Source organism: Balaenoptera borealis, assembly GCF_965194805.1.
Source record: "Balaenoptera borealis genome assembly, chromosome: 3".
Classification (NCBI taxonomy): Eukaryota; Metazoa; Chordata; class Mammalia; order Artiodactyla; family Balaenopteridae; genus Balaenoptera; species Balaenoptera borealis.
Window position 1 is genome coordinate 165885421 of NC_138866.1, and position 19728 is coordinate 165905148.

Consider the following 19728-nt stretch of genomic DNA (forward strand, 5'->3'; position numbering starts at 1 on the left):
TACTAAAAAGATTTCTTATACGGCTGGCTCCCACACCCACAAACATCTCATCAAATTCTGATCCAGAAGCATAATAAAAAGGAACATCAGCTTCTCCGGCCACAGCTCGGGCAAGAAGTGTCTTTCCTGTCCCTGGTGGTCCAACTAAAAGAATTCCTAAAAGAAAAAATAAACAAGAGTGGTTCAAATTAAAAATGAGAAACAAAGCCTGACATGAACTTATAACAAATAATTATTAATTTATATAGCTTTGCAGTTGAAGGCACATCAATGACCAATATTTCGAAACATAGCCAAAACGTATTTGTCTCTACTAATGATTCACTTCAGGATCTGCTCCTTAACTAATTCTCCTATATCATTTAAATACTGTTTACATATTGGGACAAATGCTGAAATTTGAATATGACTTTGAATTAGATAATAGTTTTGGATCTACGTTAAATTTCCTGATTTTAATAACTGTACTGAAGTGGTGTAAAGAGAATATCCGTAATTCTTAGGAAATACACAATGAGGTATTTAGGGGCAAAGGAGCATGACATCTATAATTTACTTGCAAATGGTTTAAAAATACATGTTATGTAAAGAAAGGAATGAGCAAATAGAACAAAACGTTAAAAAAATTTTGAGTCTCATGAGTTAAAAGTATGGAGGGAGTTCTTTGTACTATTTATTGTTGTAATTTACTTAAAGTTTGAAATTATAACAAAATTTTAAATTACCAAATTAAAAAAAAAAAGATTACAGAACAGTATGTTCAGAATGAGCACTTATTTGTAAAATAGCAATTAAGAATTAAACTTTGATCAGTCAAATCTGATAAAAGTTAAATTAGTGACATATTACAGTATTTTGTCAAGTTATGCGAAAGGGAAGATATCTTACCTTTTGGAAGTTTACCTCCAAGAACAGTAAATTTTTGTGGATTTTTCAAGAATTCAACAACTTCTTGTAATTCTTGTTTAGCTTCCTCCACCTAAAGTGATACAATTTACCAAATAATTATTATATTACCAAGATACCCTCTTTGAATATCATAAATTTAACTGTAGATTAAATTAACTTGGCTTTTTGTTTCACTGAAAGTATACAAAAAGGCCCCTTTAGAAATACTCAGAGTTTTCTCCTGACCCTCAATGCCAGTTATATGAAGTCTCCTTATATATCCTAACAAAAACCCTTTTTAACTGCTTCCTTTGGTTAAAAAGAACTGTTATATTCAAAATTCTCGTTAAATGTGTCAGTGGCATTTAATATAAAGAGTCACCTAGTAAGTTTCAAATCCAAAACTTTGTTGGACCTGGTTATAAGCTTCAAGGGCAAATTATGTGGACTTACTATATATTAATGATAAGGAAGTCTGTGTTTAAGTTATAACATTAATTTGTGATTAGTTATGAGATCATTTTCATTACAAGGAACTACTACTAGATTATAAACGATTTAGTTCCTGACAAATGCCAAAGGACAGTGAGAAAAATTAAGCTATAGTGTACTAACATTGTTTTATAAATGGCTGTGGTAAAAAAAATTTAAAACATTTAATCTCCAAAATATAAAATATTGCAGAATTGAGATCCCTAGCAAAAATAAAGCCCAATCTGGCCAACAAAAATGGCAATCAGAATACTAGTTCAACTTTAAAACTCTGATATAAGATTAAGAAAGCTGCCTATCAAAAATGGTGAGCCATTTTCCTAGTCAGCATATAACCAGAAGTCACAAATGCAAATTCCTAGTGGCAAAACGGTATCAGTCAATGAGTGCAGAAGGCCAGATGTAAAACAACAGTGGTGGCAATGTGCTGAACTGGAAAGCAACAGTCCCTTTAAAGACAACCACAACATGGCTCTGCCAAAGAATACAGGCCTAGTGCTCCAGACTTCAGTTTTCAAAAAACAAATGAACAAACAACCCGGAAATCTTTTTGTGGGTGAAACTTCAATTTTAAAATGTTGGCTACCAATGTAAATTAAAAATGCCTCTGCATGTGTACTTTCACATATTTATTTATTTTAAATTACACTGGCGTAATAACATATTTGCAGCCAACCTGCAACCTCACATTACACAACTTTAAATAACTCTCAGTGAGAAAGCTCAAGTACATTGGGCAGTGTTAAAAAGAAAGTACCTGGGAAGGGGTGAACATGAAACACATCTTTGGGCAAAAGTCCCACAAGACTTAACCACCACACACACACACCTCAGATGCCAATCCCAAGTCTAGGTTGTCTCTGTGCTTCTACCAATTGGCTATAAATTGGAGGTTCCCACAACCCCTCCTTGTGTTTGATTAATTTGCTAGAGCAGCTCAGAGAACTCAGGAAACCAGTTTAGGTGCTAGACTACTGGTTTATTACGAAAGGACAGAATAGCCAGAAGGAAGAGACAGGTAGGGCAAGGGACACAGGAAGAGGCAAGGCCCCTCCACATCCTCTCTGAAAACGCTACTCTCCTCACGCCTCCACGTGTTCACCAACTGAAAGCTCCCTGAACCCGGACCTGTTGGGATTTTTATGGGAGTTTCCTCACATAGGCATGATCAATTATTAACTCCCTTTCCAGCCCCTCTCCCCTCTCTGGAGAATACAGTGGAGGTGAAAGTTCTAAGATCCTAATCATGGCTTGATCTTTCTGGTGACCGGCCCCCATCCAGGCGCCCACCCAGAGCCACCTCATTAGAACAAAAGACACTGCAGGAATTCCCTGGTGGTCCAGTGGTTAGGACTCCAAGTTTTCACTGCTGTGGGCCCGGGTTCAATCCCTGGTTGGGAAACTAAGATCCGGCAAGCTGCGTGCAGTGTGGCCAAGGGGGGAAAAAAAAACAAACAAAGGACACTGCTATCGCCCAGGAAATTCTAAGGGACTCAGAAGCCCTGGGTCAGGAACCGGGGTCAAAGACCAAACAGTAAAACAAAAGATGCTCCTGGTGCTCTTGGCACTTGGGAAATTACAAGGGTTTTAGGACCTCTGTGCCAGGAACATGGGGCAGAGACCGATATATATATTTTCTATTATTTCAACCTTTAGAATAATAAAATACAATTAAGATCATGTTTGAGGAGATCAAGGTAAACTTTTTAACTTACTCCTTTAACATGTTCAAAGGTAACATTTTTCATCTGCACAGGATCTACGGCAGAATCAAGCCCTGTTGTTGTCCGGAAGCGGACTAAAGGGACAAAAACAAATGTTTACATATTTGATAGATTCATAAAATTCCAACTACCTTATTTTTCAGGAAAAAAATGTTTACATATTTGATAGATTCATAAAATTCTAACTACCATATTTTTCAGATGCAAGAAAGCCCAGAAAAATTAAATATCTAAGTTCACATATATTTAATCAGTGTGAGGAGTAGATATTAGGTCTTCTGGATTTTGAGATGGTGTTCAAGGAATAAATGATTCATAATAAAATGACATCTTTGCCTTTCCAATTAAAACTAAGAATTTTCCTCTTCTTATATCGAATAATAAAAATTTAAACCAATGGTTCTCAAACTCCATTGTACATAATTAAGAAACACAAAGGAATAATCATCAGAGCTCATCCCACCCCTCCACCACCCTGCTGGTATCACCTATCATCCCTATATTGGTTTTTTTTTGAAAAAAAGGAGACAAGAGAAGGCAAATCTAGATATAAAAATGCTATTCCTAGATGTTAAAACCTCATCTCAGGTTTGATGCCACTAACAACTTTTAAAATAACTGGGGCTACATGCAAGTTCTGTGAATGATTCCTTATACAGGTCAACCAATGTTCTTAATTGTAAATCAGTTTTTTTCTCTCAAGGTAATCCATCATAAAGAAAGGAGAAAACACGGGGTAAAAACTGAATGATAGTAGAAAAAGCAATTGGAACCGCTTAAACCTGACATTATTACTTCATTTTAGACTTGCAAACTGAGAAAATCTGGGACTCTATTTAAAGTAATTTTCCATATAAGTTAATTTTTACAAAATTCGATTTATTATTGTCTTTGAAATAGATGACTATTACACTTTGTATTGCTATTATAAAATTCTTCTACATGTTTTTAAAATTTTATTATTGGGGCATCCCTGGTAGCGCAGTGGTTGAGAATCTGCCTGCTAATGCAGGTGACACGGGTTCGAGCCCTGGTCTGGGAAGATCTCACATGCCACAGAGCAACTAGGCCCGTGAGCCACAACTACTGAGCCTGCGCGTCTAGAGCCTGTGCTCTGCAACAGGAGAGGGCGCGATAGTGAGAGGCCTGCGCACCACGATGAAGAGTGGCCCCCGCTTGCCACAACTAGAGAAAGTCCTCACACAGAAACGAAGACCCAAGACAGCCAAAAATAAATAAATTAATTAATTTTTTTTAAAAATGAGATACTCTTCTCAGCCATTAAAAAAAAAAAAAATTTTTATTATTGGATAGGTTTCATTTTCTAAAAATCTGGGGAACTAACCACTACCAGAAGTCGATCTAACATTTCCACTCTAACATAATCCTTGGAACTTTAATTTCAATGCAAAAAACAACTCTAACGTAATCCTTGGAACTTTAATTTAAATGCAAAAAACAATCTTAAAGTGACCCAATCTGAGAAGTCTTGACTTAGGAATGAAAGACCTAGACCCTGGAACTATAAACATTAATGTTTTCTTATCTCTAAGTCTTAGATAGACTAACTATGAAAAAGAAATGAGTATATAGAAGACAAAAAAAAAAGTCAGATAAATATAAAGAGCCTCTACCAGATAAAAATGGGTTTTTTAAGAGTCCATAAATGCCAACTACCAGCAGAATAAAGACAATCAGGCGAGTTCTTCTTAGAGAATCTGGAGAAAAAAGAAAAAGCCTTAAATCAAATTATATCAATGAGAAATGACAGCTCAATGAAATGCAAGTATTAGGTTACTGATGGTAAGCACATTTCACCACATGCAATTTTGGAGCCTGGCATGTTTTACATAATCTCCATGATTGCCTTTCAGCACCTGTTACCAAAAACTCCATGAAGCCACTCATGCTTCTATCGCTGACTTTGGCTTCTCACTTCAGAAAGTGAAAAGTGCCAGCAGATATTCCCACTTCTACACCACAGCTTAAGATACAAATATAACGAAATATAACCAATAAAATGTTGGAAAGTTGTTAGAAAAGTTATTATAATCACTTAAAGGCAGGACTATAACTTTCTTTCGGATATTCTTCCCTAAACATGGATGCTGCCAAATCAACTCACCATTGGTTTTTTGTGTCAGTGCTTGAGCTTTCAGAAAACCCTCTGCAAAACCAGTTTTAAATGCATCTTGGTGAGCTTCAGGTATGTTTTTGGTTTTCATGAGTTTGTCCAAACTCTCAACGTCTGATCCTCTGTCCCGCAAAAGAAACCCCTAAATACGCAAACAACACATCAGTATCAGCTGACTATACAGATAATACTCCCCCAAAATATAACAACCACTCACAAAAAAATTCATTAAAATTCTAGAATTAAAAATTTTTATTGTCAATGTGAAGAATTAAGACTCAACAATAAATAATCAATGGCTAGGAAACTAACACTGGACCCTATACTTGCATCAATTAATATAGAGAAACTCTCTACATAAGACCACTAACTATACTGAAAACAGTTAACAGGTCACATGTTGACTTAGGGTTCTAATGGCTTAGAATAGGTCACATTCCTTTATTTCTGCTGGAGGAAAAACCTCATTCATTTATTAAATGTTTACTGAGCACCTTTCATATACTTGGTCCTGTATAAGTTCTGAAGATGTAAAGATAAATAACCAATCATCTGAATGTTTTCAGTCTATTGGGCAGAGATACACAAATAACTAAGTTTTTGAAGTCATTTTGATACTATGTTAGAGGTACTAGGTATGGTGGTAAAACAAATGCTACCTAAGAAGTCAGTAAAGGCCTTACAGAGAATGGCATAGCTAAACCACGGGAACACAGAGCATGAATAATTTGACAGAGCCATGAAACAGCAGCCTTTAGTGCTCAAGAGCTATAAACAATCTTGTTTGACAGGACTTTTAAAAACCGAGCGAGAAGGAGGGTAGGGGGAGAGGAGGGGGCACACTGAAAGAGGAGAACACAAAAATGGTAGGCAGAATGCCAAATGATGAAATGCCATATGTACCATGGCAGAAGTCTGACAATAAAGCAGAGGAATACAACCATTACACTGATACATTTTAGACAGTCTGGTGGATGGCAGTCTGGAGGCTGGGCTAAAGGTAGCAAAACTAAAGGCAAGGAGACTAAATGAGTGTTTATGAGAGGAATCTAGGCAAGAAATAACTATGGTCTATCTATGCAGTGGAACTGGGGATGAAGACAGATTTAAGAAATAAATACTTAAGAGGCTGGATCAACAGGATTTTAGTGATTAATGGATGTGGGAGGTGAGAGAAGATGGACAGATCATAGCTGTCCAGCAGGTTTCTAGCTTGGGTGGATGCTACTTATCCAAGAATACATAAACAGGTGTAGATTGATAGGGGGAAAAAAAACAACAGAGGAAGATGTCTAATAGGCTAATGGAAAGATAAGCTTGGCACCCAGGAAAGTTCTAGCTATACTGATTACACAGGATATTAATCCCTTATCCTAAGTGGAAAGATGGAAGAAAATCTATTAGTCAGCAACAGAAATCAGATATTGAAGCTTCTTTTTAATAACTTGAAAATTACTGCTTTTTCAAACAACAGCATAAAAGGTCTAATTACCTTCACGAATGATGGTGCTGTATGTTGTGTTTCTGCTAATCTTTCAGAAGTGGACTGTAGACGTCGTGTCCTTGACTTTAAAGTTTTAAAACCCCGAGACTGTACGAAAACTGAATCAAACAGTATCACATTTACTTCTCATTTTAAATTTTTACAAGGAAAGTACTTAAGAATAAAAACTCTGACACTATTCCCGTACATCCTAGTTATTATCTTATTTTTTTAACACAGTTCTTTGTTGTTGTTTTTACATTTTAAAATTACCAAGAAAAAGTAAAGGTGATTTACAGATTCAACCCATTTTAATGACTTTAATTACAAGTGTGCTGAAGTGTTCCAGAAGTAACCAACTGAACAATTCCATGACTGTACTTCTATGTATTAAAACATGCTCTTTCTATAAAAATAGTACATAATTTTTTGCAATTGTCTTCTTTCCCTTAACAATTTATCACGGACATTTTTCAGAAAAGGTCAGACAGTGCATTCAGTTTAATGGCTGTTTACAGTTTTCCAATTTATCAGGGTATGGTAATTTACTCAACTACTTCCCTACTATGGGCATTAGCTGTTTCCTAGTTTTTATTGCTAAAAATAATGCTGCAGTTAAAAATCTTGTACATGTTATCTTTCACCACACACAGACTACATTCCTAAAAGTGACACTGTGAGACTTGAATTGTTTAACACTAAGAAACTGTCCTCCAAAAGGATGTTGTCAAGAATTTATACACCCACCAATGAATATGAGTGTCCTTTCCTCCATATCCTTTGCAGCACTGAATATAAATAAAAATCTTTTTAATTTGTACAAAATCTGATGGGCAGAAAGTAACATTTTGTTTCAATTTGCATTTCAGATTAGAAGTGAGGAAAATTTTTGAAAACATTTTTAATTTTTATTGATTATTTTTATTTCTTTAGTGAATTGAGCACTCATGACCTTTCATATTTTCCCATTTTCATTTGCAGAATATGGATGTTATATATACTTTTAGTCATGTATATTTCAAACATTTATTTTAATGTCTTTGTCTTTTAATTAAGTGATACAGTAATCTGTAAGGTTAATGAAGCCATGCCTTTTAATCTTTAGTGTTTTCTTCACTGTGCTTTGATTAAAGAGTCTCATCCTCACACTAAGATTTTAAAGGCAGTTTACTGACTTCATCTAATACTTCTACTTGTTTTCAGTTCTTTGGAACTTTTTAAAGGTGTAAGAAAATAATCTGATTCCCTTTTTATGCCCAAGTTTAAAATCAACTTCTTTATTTTCCTAACCAATGTTTCGAGTTTTGATTGGAGCTGCACTGAAAATCTGGGTGCAAACTGATAATGTTAGAACGCTAAGTTCTTCTGAAAAGGACTACAGTACTCTCTCACTTTATTTTACTCAGCTCTTCTTTTATTTCCTTCAGTCAGGTTTCATATACATACATATATACATCTGTGTGGGTATATATATATCATGTTGCATATTTCTTGTCAGGATACAAGATTTAATGGATTTTGAACAAACTGTAAATAAAACCTATTGCTAGGATATAAGAAAGCTATTGATTTTTATGCATTTATCTTCTATGGCACCAGAGCAGCCTTTCAGTTGATTTTATTGAATTTTCTGGTAAACAATCATATCACCTAATTATAATTTTGCCCCTTTTAACTTATATAAAACTTCCTTTTTCTTTTTAATCAGACATTTCAAGATCTCCAAATTACTGAACAAAAACAGGATACTAGACATCCTGTTTCTCATATTAATGAGAAACAGATACACTTCAGAAATTTTAAAAGTATCTATTCTACAAGTTTTTAGGAAGCATAATAATTAGGATATATCACATGCCTTTTTATCATATACAAATAATAATCCTTTTCTTGTCTAATCAATTAACATGATAAATTAACCTACTTCCTAATGTTAAATCATTCTTGTATTCCTTAATCATATTTTTTAGGATATTTCTATATGTGCTTTTTTAGACTTTACTTAGGATTTCTATATCTATATTAAGTGAAATTAATCTATTGTATTCTTTTTTGTACTAATATTTTAGTATCAGTAATCTCATGGAATAAACAGGGAAGCCTAGTCTATCTTTTCCTTTATTAAAAAAGTTTTAACGCAGCGGTTGAGAATCTGCCTGCCAATGCAGGGCACACGGGTTCGAGCCCTGGTCTGGGAAGATCCCACATGCCGCGGAGCAACTGGGCCCGTGAGCCACAATTACTGAGCCTGCGCGTCTGGAGCCTGTGCTCCGCAACAAGAGAGGCCGCGATAGTGAGAGGCCCGCACACCGCGATGAAGACTGGCCCCCACTTGCGGAAACTAGAAAGCCCTCGCACAGAAACGAAGACCCAACACAGCCATAAATAAATAAATAAAATAAATTAAAAAAAAAAAAAAAGGTTTTAAATAACAGGAAGACTCCTGACCTTGGAAAACAGAATACAGCCATAAAACCATCTGAGCCTAGTGCCTTTGGGGCAAAGAGATTATATTCGAAAGATACTATCTTTCAAATTTTACAGTTATTGTCTTATCTCTTCCTGGGTCAATTTTGCTAATAATTTATAACTCAAATAATTATCTGTTTCAACATATTTTTATTTACAATATAAAATTATATACATTATAATTTAAAAATCTTCATTATCTGTGACAGTTCCCACTTTTCACTTCTAACACTGTATTTTCTCATCATTTCTTAAATGTGGTTAATTTCTTAAACTTAAATTTATTCTTGATTTAATTAAGTAAAACCATTTCTTGCCATTATATTCACTTAATTTAATGTGTCTCATCCATATTAATTTCTCACGTTCTTTTAAAGAATTCTAAAAATAAATATTTAATCAATTTATTTCCCATCTTCCTTATTTCCTAAAATTCATACAATGCCTTCAGCTTCAGTTTGTCCTCAACCCAAAGATTTAGATATGCAGATTTTCATTGTGGTTCAGGAATAATTGTCTGTAATTTGTTTTCTATTCCCTTCACCCACAAGATACTTAGAAAAGTATCTTTAAAAATTTCCACATATTTAGGAATTTTTTTAAGGTATCTTTTCTATTATTTGACTTCAGTTTTATCATATGATCAGAGAATATGACCTTTGAGTTATAACTTTTTGAAAATTTATTAAGATTTTTTTATACCCTAATACATGCTCAGATTTTTTCTTCCTTGAATATTTAAAAATGAGTGTATCATCCTTCTTAAGTATTCTTCTGTCTTCTACATTAACCATTTCTTCAAAGAACTACAAAAGAGATTTCTTTGCCCAACCTGGTGCCTCTCCTTCATGCTATAAATTTTCCTCAAACATGTGGAGATTCTTGCAAATCATTTGTATTTGTAAAGAAGAATATAGTGATCAGTACTGACTGCAGACAGGTGTCCTCAAAACTATCAAAGTGGTAAATATATTTAGACTACAAAACATGGACTTATGGTAAATGAGCGGGTGCCTTTAGTGTATGATTCAAGTCCAAAGCAACCTGGGTTACTATCTTGTTTCTCTCTTTGGCATCAACCCTCAAACCAGAAGTCCCCTTTCAACATACACACACGGACACCTTACTACAAATGTGTTCTTTTGTCTAAAAGTTGCAAGCCAGATCTGTTCTGTGATTGGCCCGCTTTTCGCAATCTTTCAACTGTTTCACTAAATCATCTACCCCAGAGCTCACTATTATTGACTGAGAACTTGGGGATTTTTCCTAAGTTCTACTGGAATTAGCATTACACACCTCTTTCATGTCACTCTACTATAAGCGTCATGAGGGTTGATAACATATGGCTTTTTCAGTTACGTAACTATCACTCTCGCCTAACACCTATCAGTAGTGCCTGATATTAAATAAATATGAATGAATACATATTGGATTTTGACATCAATGTGGTTTCATCTACTTTATAAGTTCCAGAAAGTCATCAAATTTCTGGTCCATTTACAAAACCGCTCTGCTGCTGCCCTGAATTTTTCTCATTTTTACCTTTTTTTGTCATTGCAATGGGATTTTGAAAATGAGAGAAGTAAACAAATGTGCTTAATTGTTTTGGAGCAGCTATAGGTAAGCTCCCTAGAGTTTCCTTTACTGTGGCACTTGTCACTCACATTCAAAATCTAGTTATATTTCCCAGGTTAAAAATTACACAGATATACCCAAACTAGTTGATTCCAAATATTCTCCAAGTTCTACTGTGAGCTACAAATGAATGTTTCTAATCATTAATATCATTAAGAAAGACAAATCTGAATAGATTAAATAAATCTATTATTTTTTTCAAAATAAATATAACTGTTGCTTCATACCTGGCCAGTACTGAAGATCTGAACAAATTCTTTTAAGAGTTCTTGAATGTTGTCTGTACAAGCAAGAGGAACGTAAAGTACTAAATATATCTAAGCAACCTGGAGGGAAATTGTAAAAAGTAAATTTTCTAACTGTCAAACAAACAAAAAAGTCATGAAATACAACAAATAATTTTACCGAATATTAGAAAAACCAAAATGAGTTTTGCCTTTTATTTGTCCATATATGACTCTGCTTTTTGATATTTTTATCTAAAAGCATTGCAAATTTAATCACATTTCTTCATCACATTACTGTCTATCACTTGTCCATTGGATTATCTTTTTTTATATGATATACAAATATAGCTGCCAATGAAATTAAATTCAAACCAAGAGGTAAAAATATATATGTCTAGCTAAAGTTACTTTTAGCTAAGAGCACGGAGAAACAAAAAATTGCTATTTCCTAGAGACAATTTCAAAACTCTAATCAAAAAAAAAAAAAACCAAAAAACCTCTAATCAACAATGTAATGAAACACCGGAAACCAGAGGTGTATCAATAAGTGGTATCAATTAAATTATCAGTAGTACTGGAATGGCTTACCTTCATTGGAACACAAAATATATTAACTTACCGTATTTATTTTCAAAGAAGGACTGTGCAGATACATGAGATGTATGCCAATGGGAAGAAACGTTCTTGTCCTTACAAATTCCAGGAAGTAGACTGTCTACCAGTTGATCAATTTGTCCAATTTTTAATTCAGATAATCCAAGGTCCCTTAAGTTAAGTATAGGCTGTAAAAGATTAATTCAACCAAGTAAGCATTACTATTTTTTAATTTTTATTTTTTTACTGACATATAGTTGATTTACAATGTTTCAGGTATACAGCAGTGATTCAGTTATATATACATACACTTATATATGTATAAATATATGTATTCTTTTTCAGATTATTTTTCATTACAAGTTATTACAAGATACTGAATACAGTTCCCTGTGCTATACAGTAGGTCCTTGTTGTTTATCTCAAGTAAGCATTATTATCAAGCTATTTAACTTGAAGAGTACTTATCAATTGAAACAATGAATTTTTAAAATCTAACAAATGTATTGATTCCCTGTTTCTTTCAAATATTTAAAAAATAAATTTGGGGCTTCCCTGGTGGCGCAGTGGTTGAGAATCTGCCTGCCAATGCAGGGGACACGGGTTCGAGCCCTGGTCTGGGAAGATCCCACATGCCGCGGAGCAACTGGGCCCGTGAGCCACAACTACTGAGCCTGCGCGTCTGGAGCCTGTGCTCCGCAACAAGAGAGGCCGCAATGGTGAGAGGCCCGCGCACCGCGATGAAGAGTGGTCCCCACTTGCCGCAACTAGAGAAAGCCCTCGCACAGAAACAAAGACCCAACACAGTCATAAATAAATAAATAAATAAAAGAACGTGAATTTCTTTAAAAAAATAAAATAAAATAAATAAATTTGTATGAATATTTTTCTAGTTCTAGTTTTACTGAGGTCAGTCATGTGAGGTTTGACACATGGTTTGACAGGTTAAGAAAATCATATTCCCAATAGTATCACCAGTCTATGGAGCTTTAAAGCTTCCTCCAGTCCCTAATGACCATAAACAAAAGCCCATCCAATAAAGAATTGCTGAGATTCTTATTTGAACTGAAAGGTTCTGTTAAGTTAGCCATATCTAACTTCTAATAAGGAGGGAAATTAAACAAAGTAGAAGATGTGTGAAAACCAGTCAAGAAAATACACTCACCTTAAAACAGTTCTAAAATAACTAGAAATAGGATAGGGGTGAGCTATTTTCTTGTCCAAATGAGCTGACAGGGAGACACTAAGGACAAGCCCCAAACAGCTAAAACTTCAAGTAAGGAGACCAAAAATAAACAGACCAAGTAAAGCATCAACTTTTTATGACTGGTGTAGTCAGATCCCTGGATTACATAGCTCTGGATTGATGTTCAGGAGTTTGTCAAATATTAGCTTTGTGACAAGTCATTCATATCCTTAGAATCCCTTTCCTCATTAGGAAAATGACTATAAAATATATCCTGCCTATTTCACAACAAGATAATATGGATCAATGGAAGAGATGACGCCTTGCTCATCTACATATCCTAGGATATACAGTAAGATAAAGGCAGGATGAAATAAAATACTTAAAAGGTGCTTTTTAAGGTAATAAAAACTGTAGAATATAAAGCACATTATTATAATGGAATCAGAAGGACTACAATATTCAAGAGCTACAAAGATATTTTATCTTTTAAAATGGGGAAACCAAAAAGTCTATTTATAATACAAAGGGAAATGCAGATTTTTAACTAAGACAGAAATTTATGCCCCTTACATATTGAGTATCAAGTCCTAGGAACATAAAGAGAAATAAGGTACATATGAATATGATAATTATCATACAATAAGGTAACTGCTATTACAGAGATATTTTTTGAAAAGTCGTAAGAGAACACAACAACTAATTTCCTAAGTGATAAGGCTTCACTGAAGTAACACTTAAATCACAAATGATGGGGGCAGAAACCTTGGGGAAGAGGGCAAACAAAAAGTCATCAAAGGGCTTGGAATGTTTGAGATGCAGTAAAAAGTTTAGTGACCGAAGAAAGCACTAGAAAGATGGGCTATGGCCATATTGTGAAGAGCCTTGTTTGAATTTAATTCTATAGCTAATATCATTAGTTTTGTTTTATAGGAAGAAAATAGAAGACAAAGATGATAAGCTGGAGAACACAAGGCTGATGTAACAAGAGAAAGATAGTATGAACCCAAACCGAGCCCTGACTAAGAAGGATGCAAATACCAAGTCACAGACAACAGACATTTGAAGAAACCAGTAAAGTATAGGGATTGTGAGGGAGAAGGGTTCTGGATGGATGTGCTGGTTATTGATTTGTTGTCTCTTAGCTCCTCTTCATCCTTTTTTTGGCTCTATGTTCATGGATCTGGGCCCTTTAAATATTTTTCCTTTGTTGGCTAGAACATCAAGCTGTCAGTAGAGGGCACTGGAGAGACACTGTAGGAGGAGTTTCTGCTCCTGGTTCAGGCTATTGTGTTCACTCAGCAGGCTCCTGTGTGCAACGTAACACCCATGGTTTCTCCAGGAGTGGTTCCTGCCACTCGTGCAGCTTCTCCAAAGCCTGGCTCCTACAGTGCACAGTTGCCAGCAGTACCCAGCAGCTTTTCCAGTAACACACATCCCCATGAACAGCTTCTCCTGGTACCCAAGGGGGCAGACTTCCATCAGGTTCAGCTGGCACGGCACCAGTGACTCCTGGGCCATTCAGTGAGCCAAGGCCATGCCCTCTCCAACAACCTCAGAACCTCAGCCCAGGGGTGGAGAACTCTTCCTGGGAAGCTCTCAGTCCTGGGAGGATTAGCTGCTTCTTGAATCCCCAAGTCCTATATATTTGAATTTTCTTTACTTATTACTAGCCAATCCCTAGTTATTCTAATCCCCTGTTAGACCAGGGTTTTTAAAATATTAACTAAAAAATTATATATTTTTTATATTAAACATTCACTGTTCAAATGACTATGTGGTCTCTCTCTCTTGGTTGGACCCATACTGATGAAGAGGGGCTAAAACCACCCTAAGATCAACTACACTGGAATCTGGGGAAGCAGCTCAGTTTTAGACATCTTAATTTTGAGGTCCTTGGAGCCTATCCAGAGGGGTATTTTAATAAGCCACCAGATAACTACTTTAAAACTTTAGAGATACTTTAGAGTTGGAGATAGATTTGGGAGTTATCAGCATAAAAATATATATAGACATTAAGATATACAATCTGGGAGACTATGCAAAATGAAAATTGGATTACAGATAAATGTACACACACTATGTAAAAGGCTGGCAATAAAAAAGCCCAGCAAAACAGAAAGAGAAAAAAAAAACCCATCAATGTAGTATCCCTCAGTTTATGAAAGTATTTTGAAAGCAGTGGATGTTCAGCAAGGTCAAATGCTAAGGAAAAGATGAAAAAGATGTGGATTTTTAAAAAGGCCTGTACTTACTGCTAAGGAAGTCAACAAAATATACCAAAACAAGTCTATAAAATGGTAAAAGTAGTAGCCAAACTACAATGGGATGTAGTATGAATAAAAGTTTAGCAAGAATAGATATTAAGTTCAGAGTACTACTTTTTCAAGAAGTCTGAAAGCAACAGGAAAAGAAGTCAGTAGCTTGAAGGAAGTTGAAAGTTTTTGCTTGCGCTGTGAAGTGGGTGTTTGGATGAGCAAGACCTGATGAAAGCAATGTAACCTCAGAGCAAAGGAAGTGCGAGTAGAGATGAGGGAGGATGCTTAAGAAGAATGAAAATGTTTGTGAAGCAATAACAAACGGTCATCAGTGATAAACCATAGGAATAATGAAGGTAAATCAGAGGATAAGACACCAATTCTGTATTTGAGACCATTAGTCTTAAGCTCAGCACTGGCTTCTAGAGGTTAGCTACTTTTCAAGCCCTCAAAATGTACTTCACTACTGACCTAGCCATTTCACTTGATGAAATAGTCAAACATTCAGCACCACAGAGAGTACAAATGGAGTTGTTTAGAGCAGCAAAAAATTGGAAACAATTTCCAACAATAGAACATCATAAAATGAACACTCTGAAAGTCATTAAAAATAAAGAAAATGTATGGAATAAAAAGTTCTTAAGACTATTAAATGATCAAGCAAAATCTAAATCAGCATATAAAGTATGATCCAACTATTATAAAATATAAAAGTACAAGTGAGAAAAAGAGAAGCAGGATCATAGGTTAATTTAATTTCTTCTACCTACATAATATTTTCCAAAATTTCTAAAATGAACATAATATTACTGCACGTAGCAATTTTGATACATGCAGTCTTATTAGGAAAGCTCTCGGGCTGTAACTTGGAAGAAGGGTGTCACAACAGAAGACAAGAATGGATTGCCTATAGACAGAGGCAATAGGAATTTGGCAGAAAATATAAAAGGAAAGAATAGGGGCTTCCCTGGTGGCACAGTGGTTAAGAATCCACCTGCCAGGGCTTCCCTGGTGGCGCAGTGGTTGAGAATCTGCCTGCCAATGCAGGGGACACGGGTTCGAGCCCTGGTCTGGGAAGATCCCACGTGCCGCGGTGCAGCTGGGCCCGTGAGCCACGATTACTGAGCCTGCGCGTCTGGAGCCTGTGCTCTGCAACAAGAGAGGCCGCAATAGTGAGAGGCCCGCGCACTGCGATGAAGAGTGGCCCCCGCTTGCCACAACTAGAGAAAGCCCTAGCACAGAAACGAAGACCCAACACAGCCATAAATAAATAAATAAATACTTTAAAAAAAAAAAGAATCCGCCTGCCAGTGCAGAGGACACGGGTTCGAACCCTGGTCCGGGAAGATCTCACATGCCGCGGAGCAACTAAGCACATGCGCCACAACTACTGAGCCTGTTCTCTAGAGCCCGCGAGCCACAACTACTGAGCCCATGTGCCACAACTACTGAAGCCCGTATGCCTAGAGCCCATGCTCCGCAACAAGAGAAGCCACCGCAATGAGAAGCCCGCCCACCGCAAGGAAGAGTAGCCCCCGCTCGCCGCCAACTAGAGAAAGCCTGCGCGCAGCAACAAAGACCCAATGAAGCCAAAAATAAATAAATAAATAAATTAAAAAAGAAAAAAAAAAAAAAAAGAAAGCATAAAGACAAACTTTTCATCTAAGTAAAATTGTATCCCAAGACTCACCTCACAACCACTCCCCATCCCACCCCCACCAAAAGCAGACTTTTTTTTTTTTTGGCTGCGCCACATGGCATGTGGGATTGTAGTTCCCCAAACGGGGATCGAACCCGGGCCCCCCGCATTGGAAGCGTGGAGTCTTAACCACTGGGCCACCAAGGAAGTCCCGCAAACTTTTTTTCAACTCCTCCTCTACTGTCCTTTGCCATAGCCCCTGATATCAGGACTAAGAACATAAGCTATTTATGGTTAAAGAGGCTTCTGAGAAACTTAACTGTAGATTATAATGTTTACTATGAAAAATGTAGTCTGAGCTACAAGCAACTATCTTATTAATGAATCTTGTAAACACAAGGTTCCTAGGTTGGGAATTCGCTATATCCTAGGCCACAATGATTTTATAATTCTCTGAATACTCAAAGTATGGTTTCATAGCTTATACATTTCACTTTCAGGTATCTATATTCTAATTGTTCAATTACACTGAAAGCTCCTATAAGGCAGTAGATGATAACTTCTTGCTATTCTATCTTTCCTGAGAATTATGGGAATTATGGAGTTAACTGTAGTTAACTGTAGGTTCCCTGCTACCATTGAAGCAACACAAAAGAATATCTAAACATTACAAGCAGTAACGTAGGAAGTGAATACCAATACACTGCCACATGAAATTTTTTATAAATTAAATGTTAAAAATAAAATAAAGTAATATTTCTATATGTACAACAAAGCCAGAGTTGGACATCTTTAAACGTAAAAGAGAGATTAAGGGAGATTAAGCTGAAGACAGAAATCACCCTGTTACAAATGCCTAAACATAGAAAGTTATTTCAGGCATGTTTACAATGTACTAAACTAAAAAAACTTTCTCACACACCCAGGGTAAAAACTATTACCTCATTGCTGGGAGCCTCATGCTCAGACACTACATCTCGATGCTGGTTTTGAGAAATTGATGCACTGACAGAAATAGATGTGTTTTTCGGTGAATGGAAGGCATTGATGAGATGACTCAGAGGAACTGTAACCTATAAAAAGATAGAAGTTGAAAATAAGTAGTGCTTTTTAAAATAAAAACAGAAAAAAACTAGTTATTGTCAGGATTGGGTATTGTAAAAAGTTAAATATACACCGTATATCAAAACTATACATTAAAAATTATAAATACTCAGATTATTGCTGGTAGGAAGAAAACTGGTATATCCCTTCAGGATAGTATAGGGGTTATATACAGCAAAAGTATTAAAAATACATACATTTCACCATTCGAGCAATCTAACTTCTAGGGATTTATTCCAAGGAAATAATCTAGTAAGTAATGATCTATGCTTGCATATGCACAGAAGACAGTTTTCATCAAAATATTTGAAAATTTGTGGAAAGCTAGAAATGTCCAATAGGGGAGTGGCTACACAAATGATACCACCACAAAAATGAAATATTTCGCAGACATGAAACAAGTAAGCATATACCCAGAATTTTATACTTTTCAACTTCCCCACTGCACCACCCTATTCTAAGTCACCATCATCTATATGTGGATTTTTACAACTGCATCCTAACTTCTCTCCCTGAATCTGCTCTATTAAAGCCAGTCAGCTCTCATCACTCCTCTGCTCAAAACCCTCCAATGGCTATTCTCACAATAAAAGTCAACGTCCTAATAACGATGACAGAGAAAGCCCTCCCTGGCTCTTTATCACCTCTCCGAATTGATCCAGCACTAAGTTCCCCTTCCTTCTCTCTGCTCCCACCACCGCATCCCCCTTTCTGTTCCTGGAACACACCTGGCAGGCCCTCACCTCAAGGACTTTACACTGCCGTTTATTCTCGCCTGTCCAGTTAGTCACATAGTTTGCTCTCCCTTCAGTTCTTAACTCAAAAGTCATCTTTTCATGCATCTTCTCCCTGGACAACCTATGTAAGATTTCAGCAACCCTCCCCTAAAAAATATTCCTTGTTGCCTTCCTCTGCTCTATTTTTTCTTCTTGACATTTTCATTATCTAACACACTTCATATATTTACTTATTTACCTATATATTGTTTACTAGAAATCCCAATCCAAGTCACCTCATTAGCGTAAATCCAGGTATGATCCAAAGAGGGGCTTTAAGAATAAAGACACGCCCATCACACAGGAAATTTCAAGGGTTTTAGGAGCTCTGTGCCAAGAACTGGGAACAAAGACCAAATAGTTTTTATTTATTATACCACATTCTCCCACTGGAGCATAAGTTTCATGTGGCAAGGGGTTTTTTCCCTCTATTTTATTATTTTTTTCTATTTTATTTATAAATTATTTAATATAAACTGTTTTTACATTATACTTAATATAACTTAACACTTTATATTTTATTTTTCTCTACCTTACTTTCTCTATTTCATTCAATACTGTATCCCAGTGCAACAATAATGCACACAGTAGATGCTAAATAAATATCTGTTGAGCAAATGATTAAATTAAATGGGCTCTTACTATATGCCACATTTTGAACTATGTACTTTACTTATATTATCTCATTTAATCCTCCTAACAGCTATAAACATTAGTTACTATTACATTTCTATCACACTACTACACTTTCTCAGCAAGAAAGTACTATAGGAAGGATTCTAACCCAGATAATCTGACTCCAGATTTCACTTAAAGACTTTTCATCCCACGGTTATTGATACAAAAATAAATTCATAATATTGTTTTTTAAATGAAAAAAGCGAGCCGTAAACCTTTATGTAACATTTTTAAAAAAAATATACATACACATATTTGTGTAGAGTTAAAAGGATGAAAGAACTTATTCTAAACTGTGATCTATTGGGGTGATGAAATTATAAGTGATTTTTCTTATTTATATTTTTCTTTTCAGGATTTTTGGCAATTAGCTTGTATTATTTTTACAGTCAGAAAGAAACGATAAGCTCTTTTCAAACTATTACAAGAATCAGGGAATTC

The 19728-nt window shown here is 35.7% G+C and overlaps 1 protein-coding gene across 1 annotated transcript in view; it reads right to left on the bottom strand.

Moving 5' to 3' along the window:
• Nucleotides 1-19728, bottom strand: part of YME1L1 (YME1 like 1 ATPase) — a 33417-nt gene that overhangs the window by 10801 nt on the left and 2888 nt on the right. The window contains exons 2-10 of the mRNA XM_082385411.1: nt 17671-17802; nt 11672-11834; nt 11053-11151; nt 6731-6840; nt 5230-5380; nt 4739-4822; nt 3096-3178; nt 889-979; nt 4-156 (exon numbers count right to left, since the gene is read on the bottom strand). Coding sequence (XP_082241537.1) covers nt 4-156; nt 889-979; nt 3096-3178; nt 4739-4822; nt 5230-5380; nt 6731-6840; nt 11053-11151; nt 11672-11834; nt 17671-17802 — 1066 coding nt within the window. The remainder of the gene's footprint in view (nt 1-3; nt 157-888; nt 980-3095; nt 3179-4738; nt 4823-5229; nt 5381-6730; nt 6841-11052; nt 11152-11671; nt 11835-17670; nt 17803-19728) is intronic.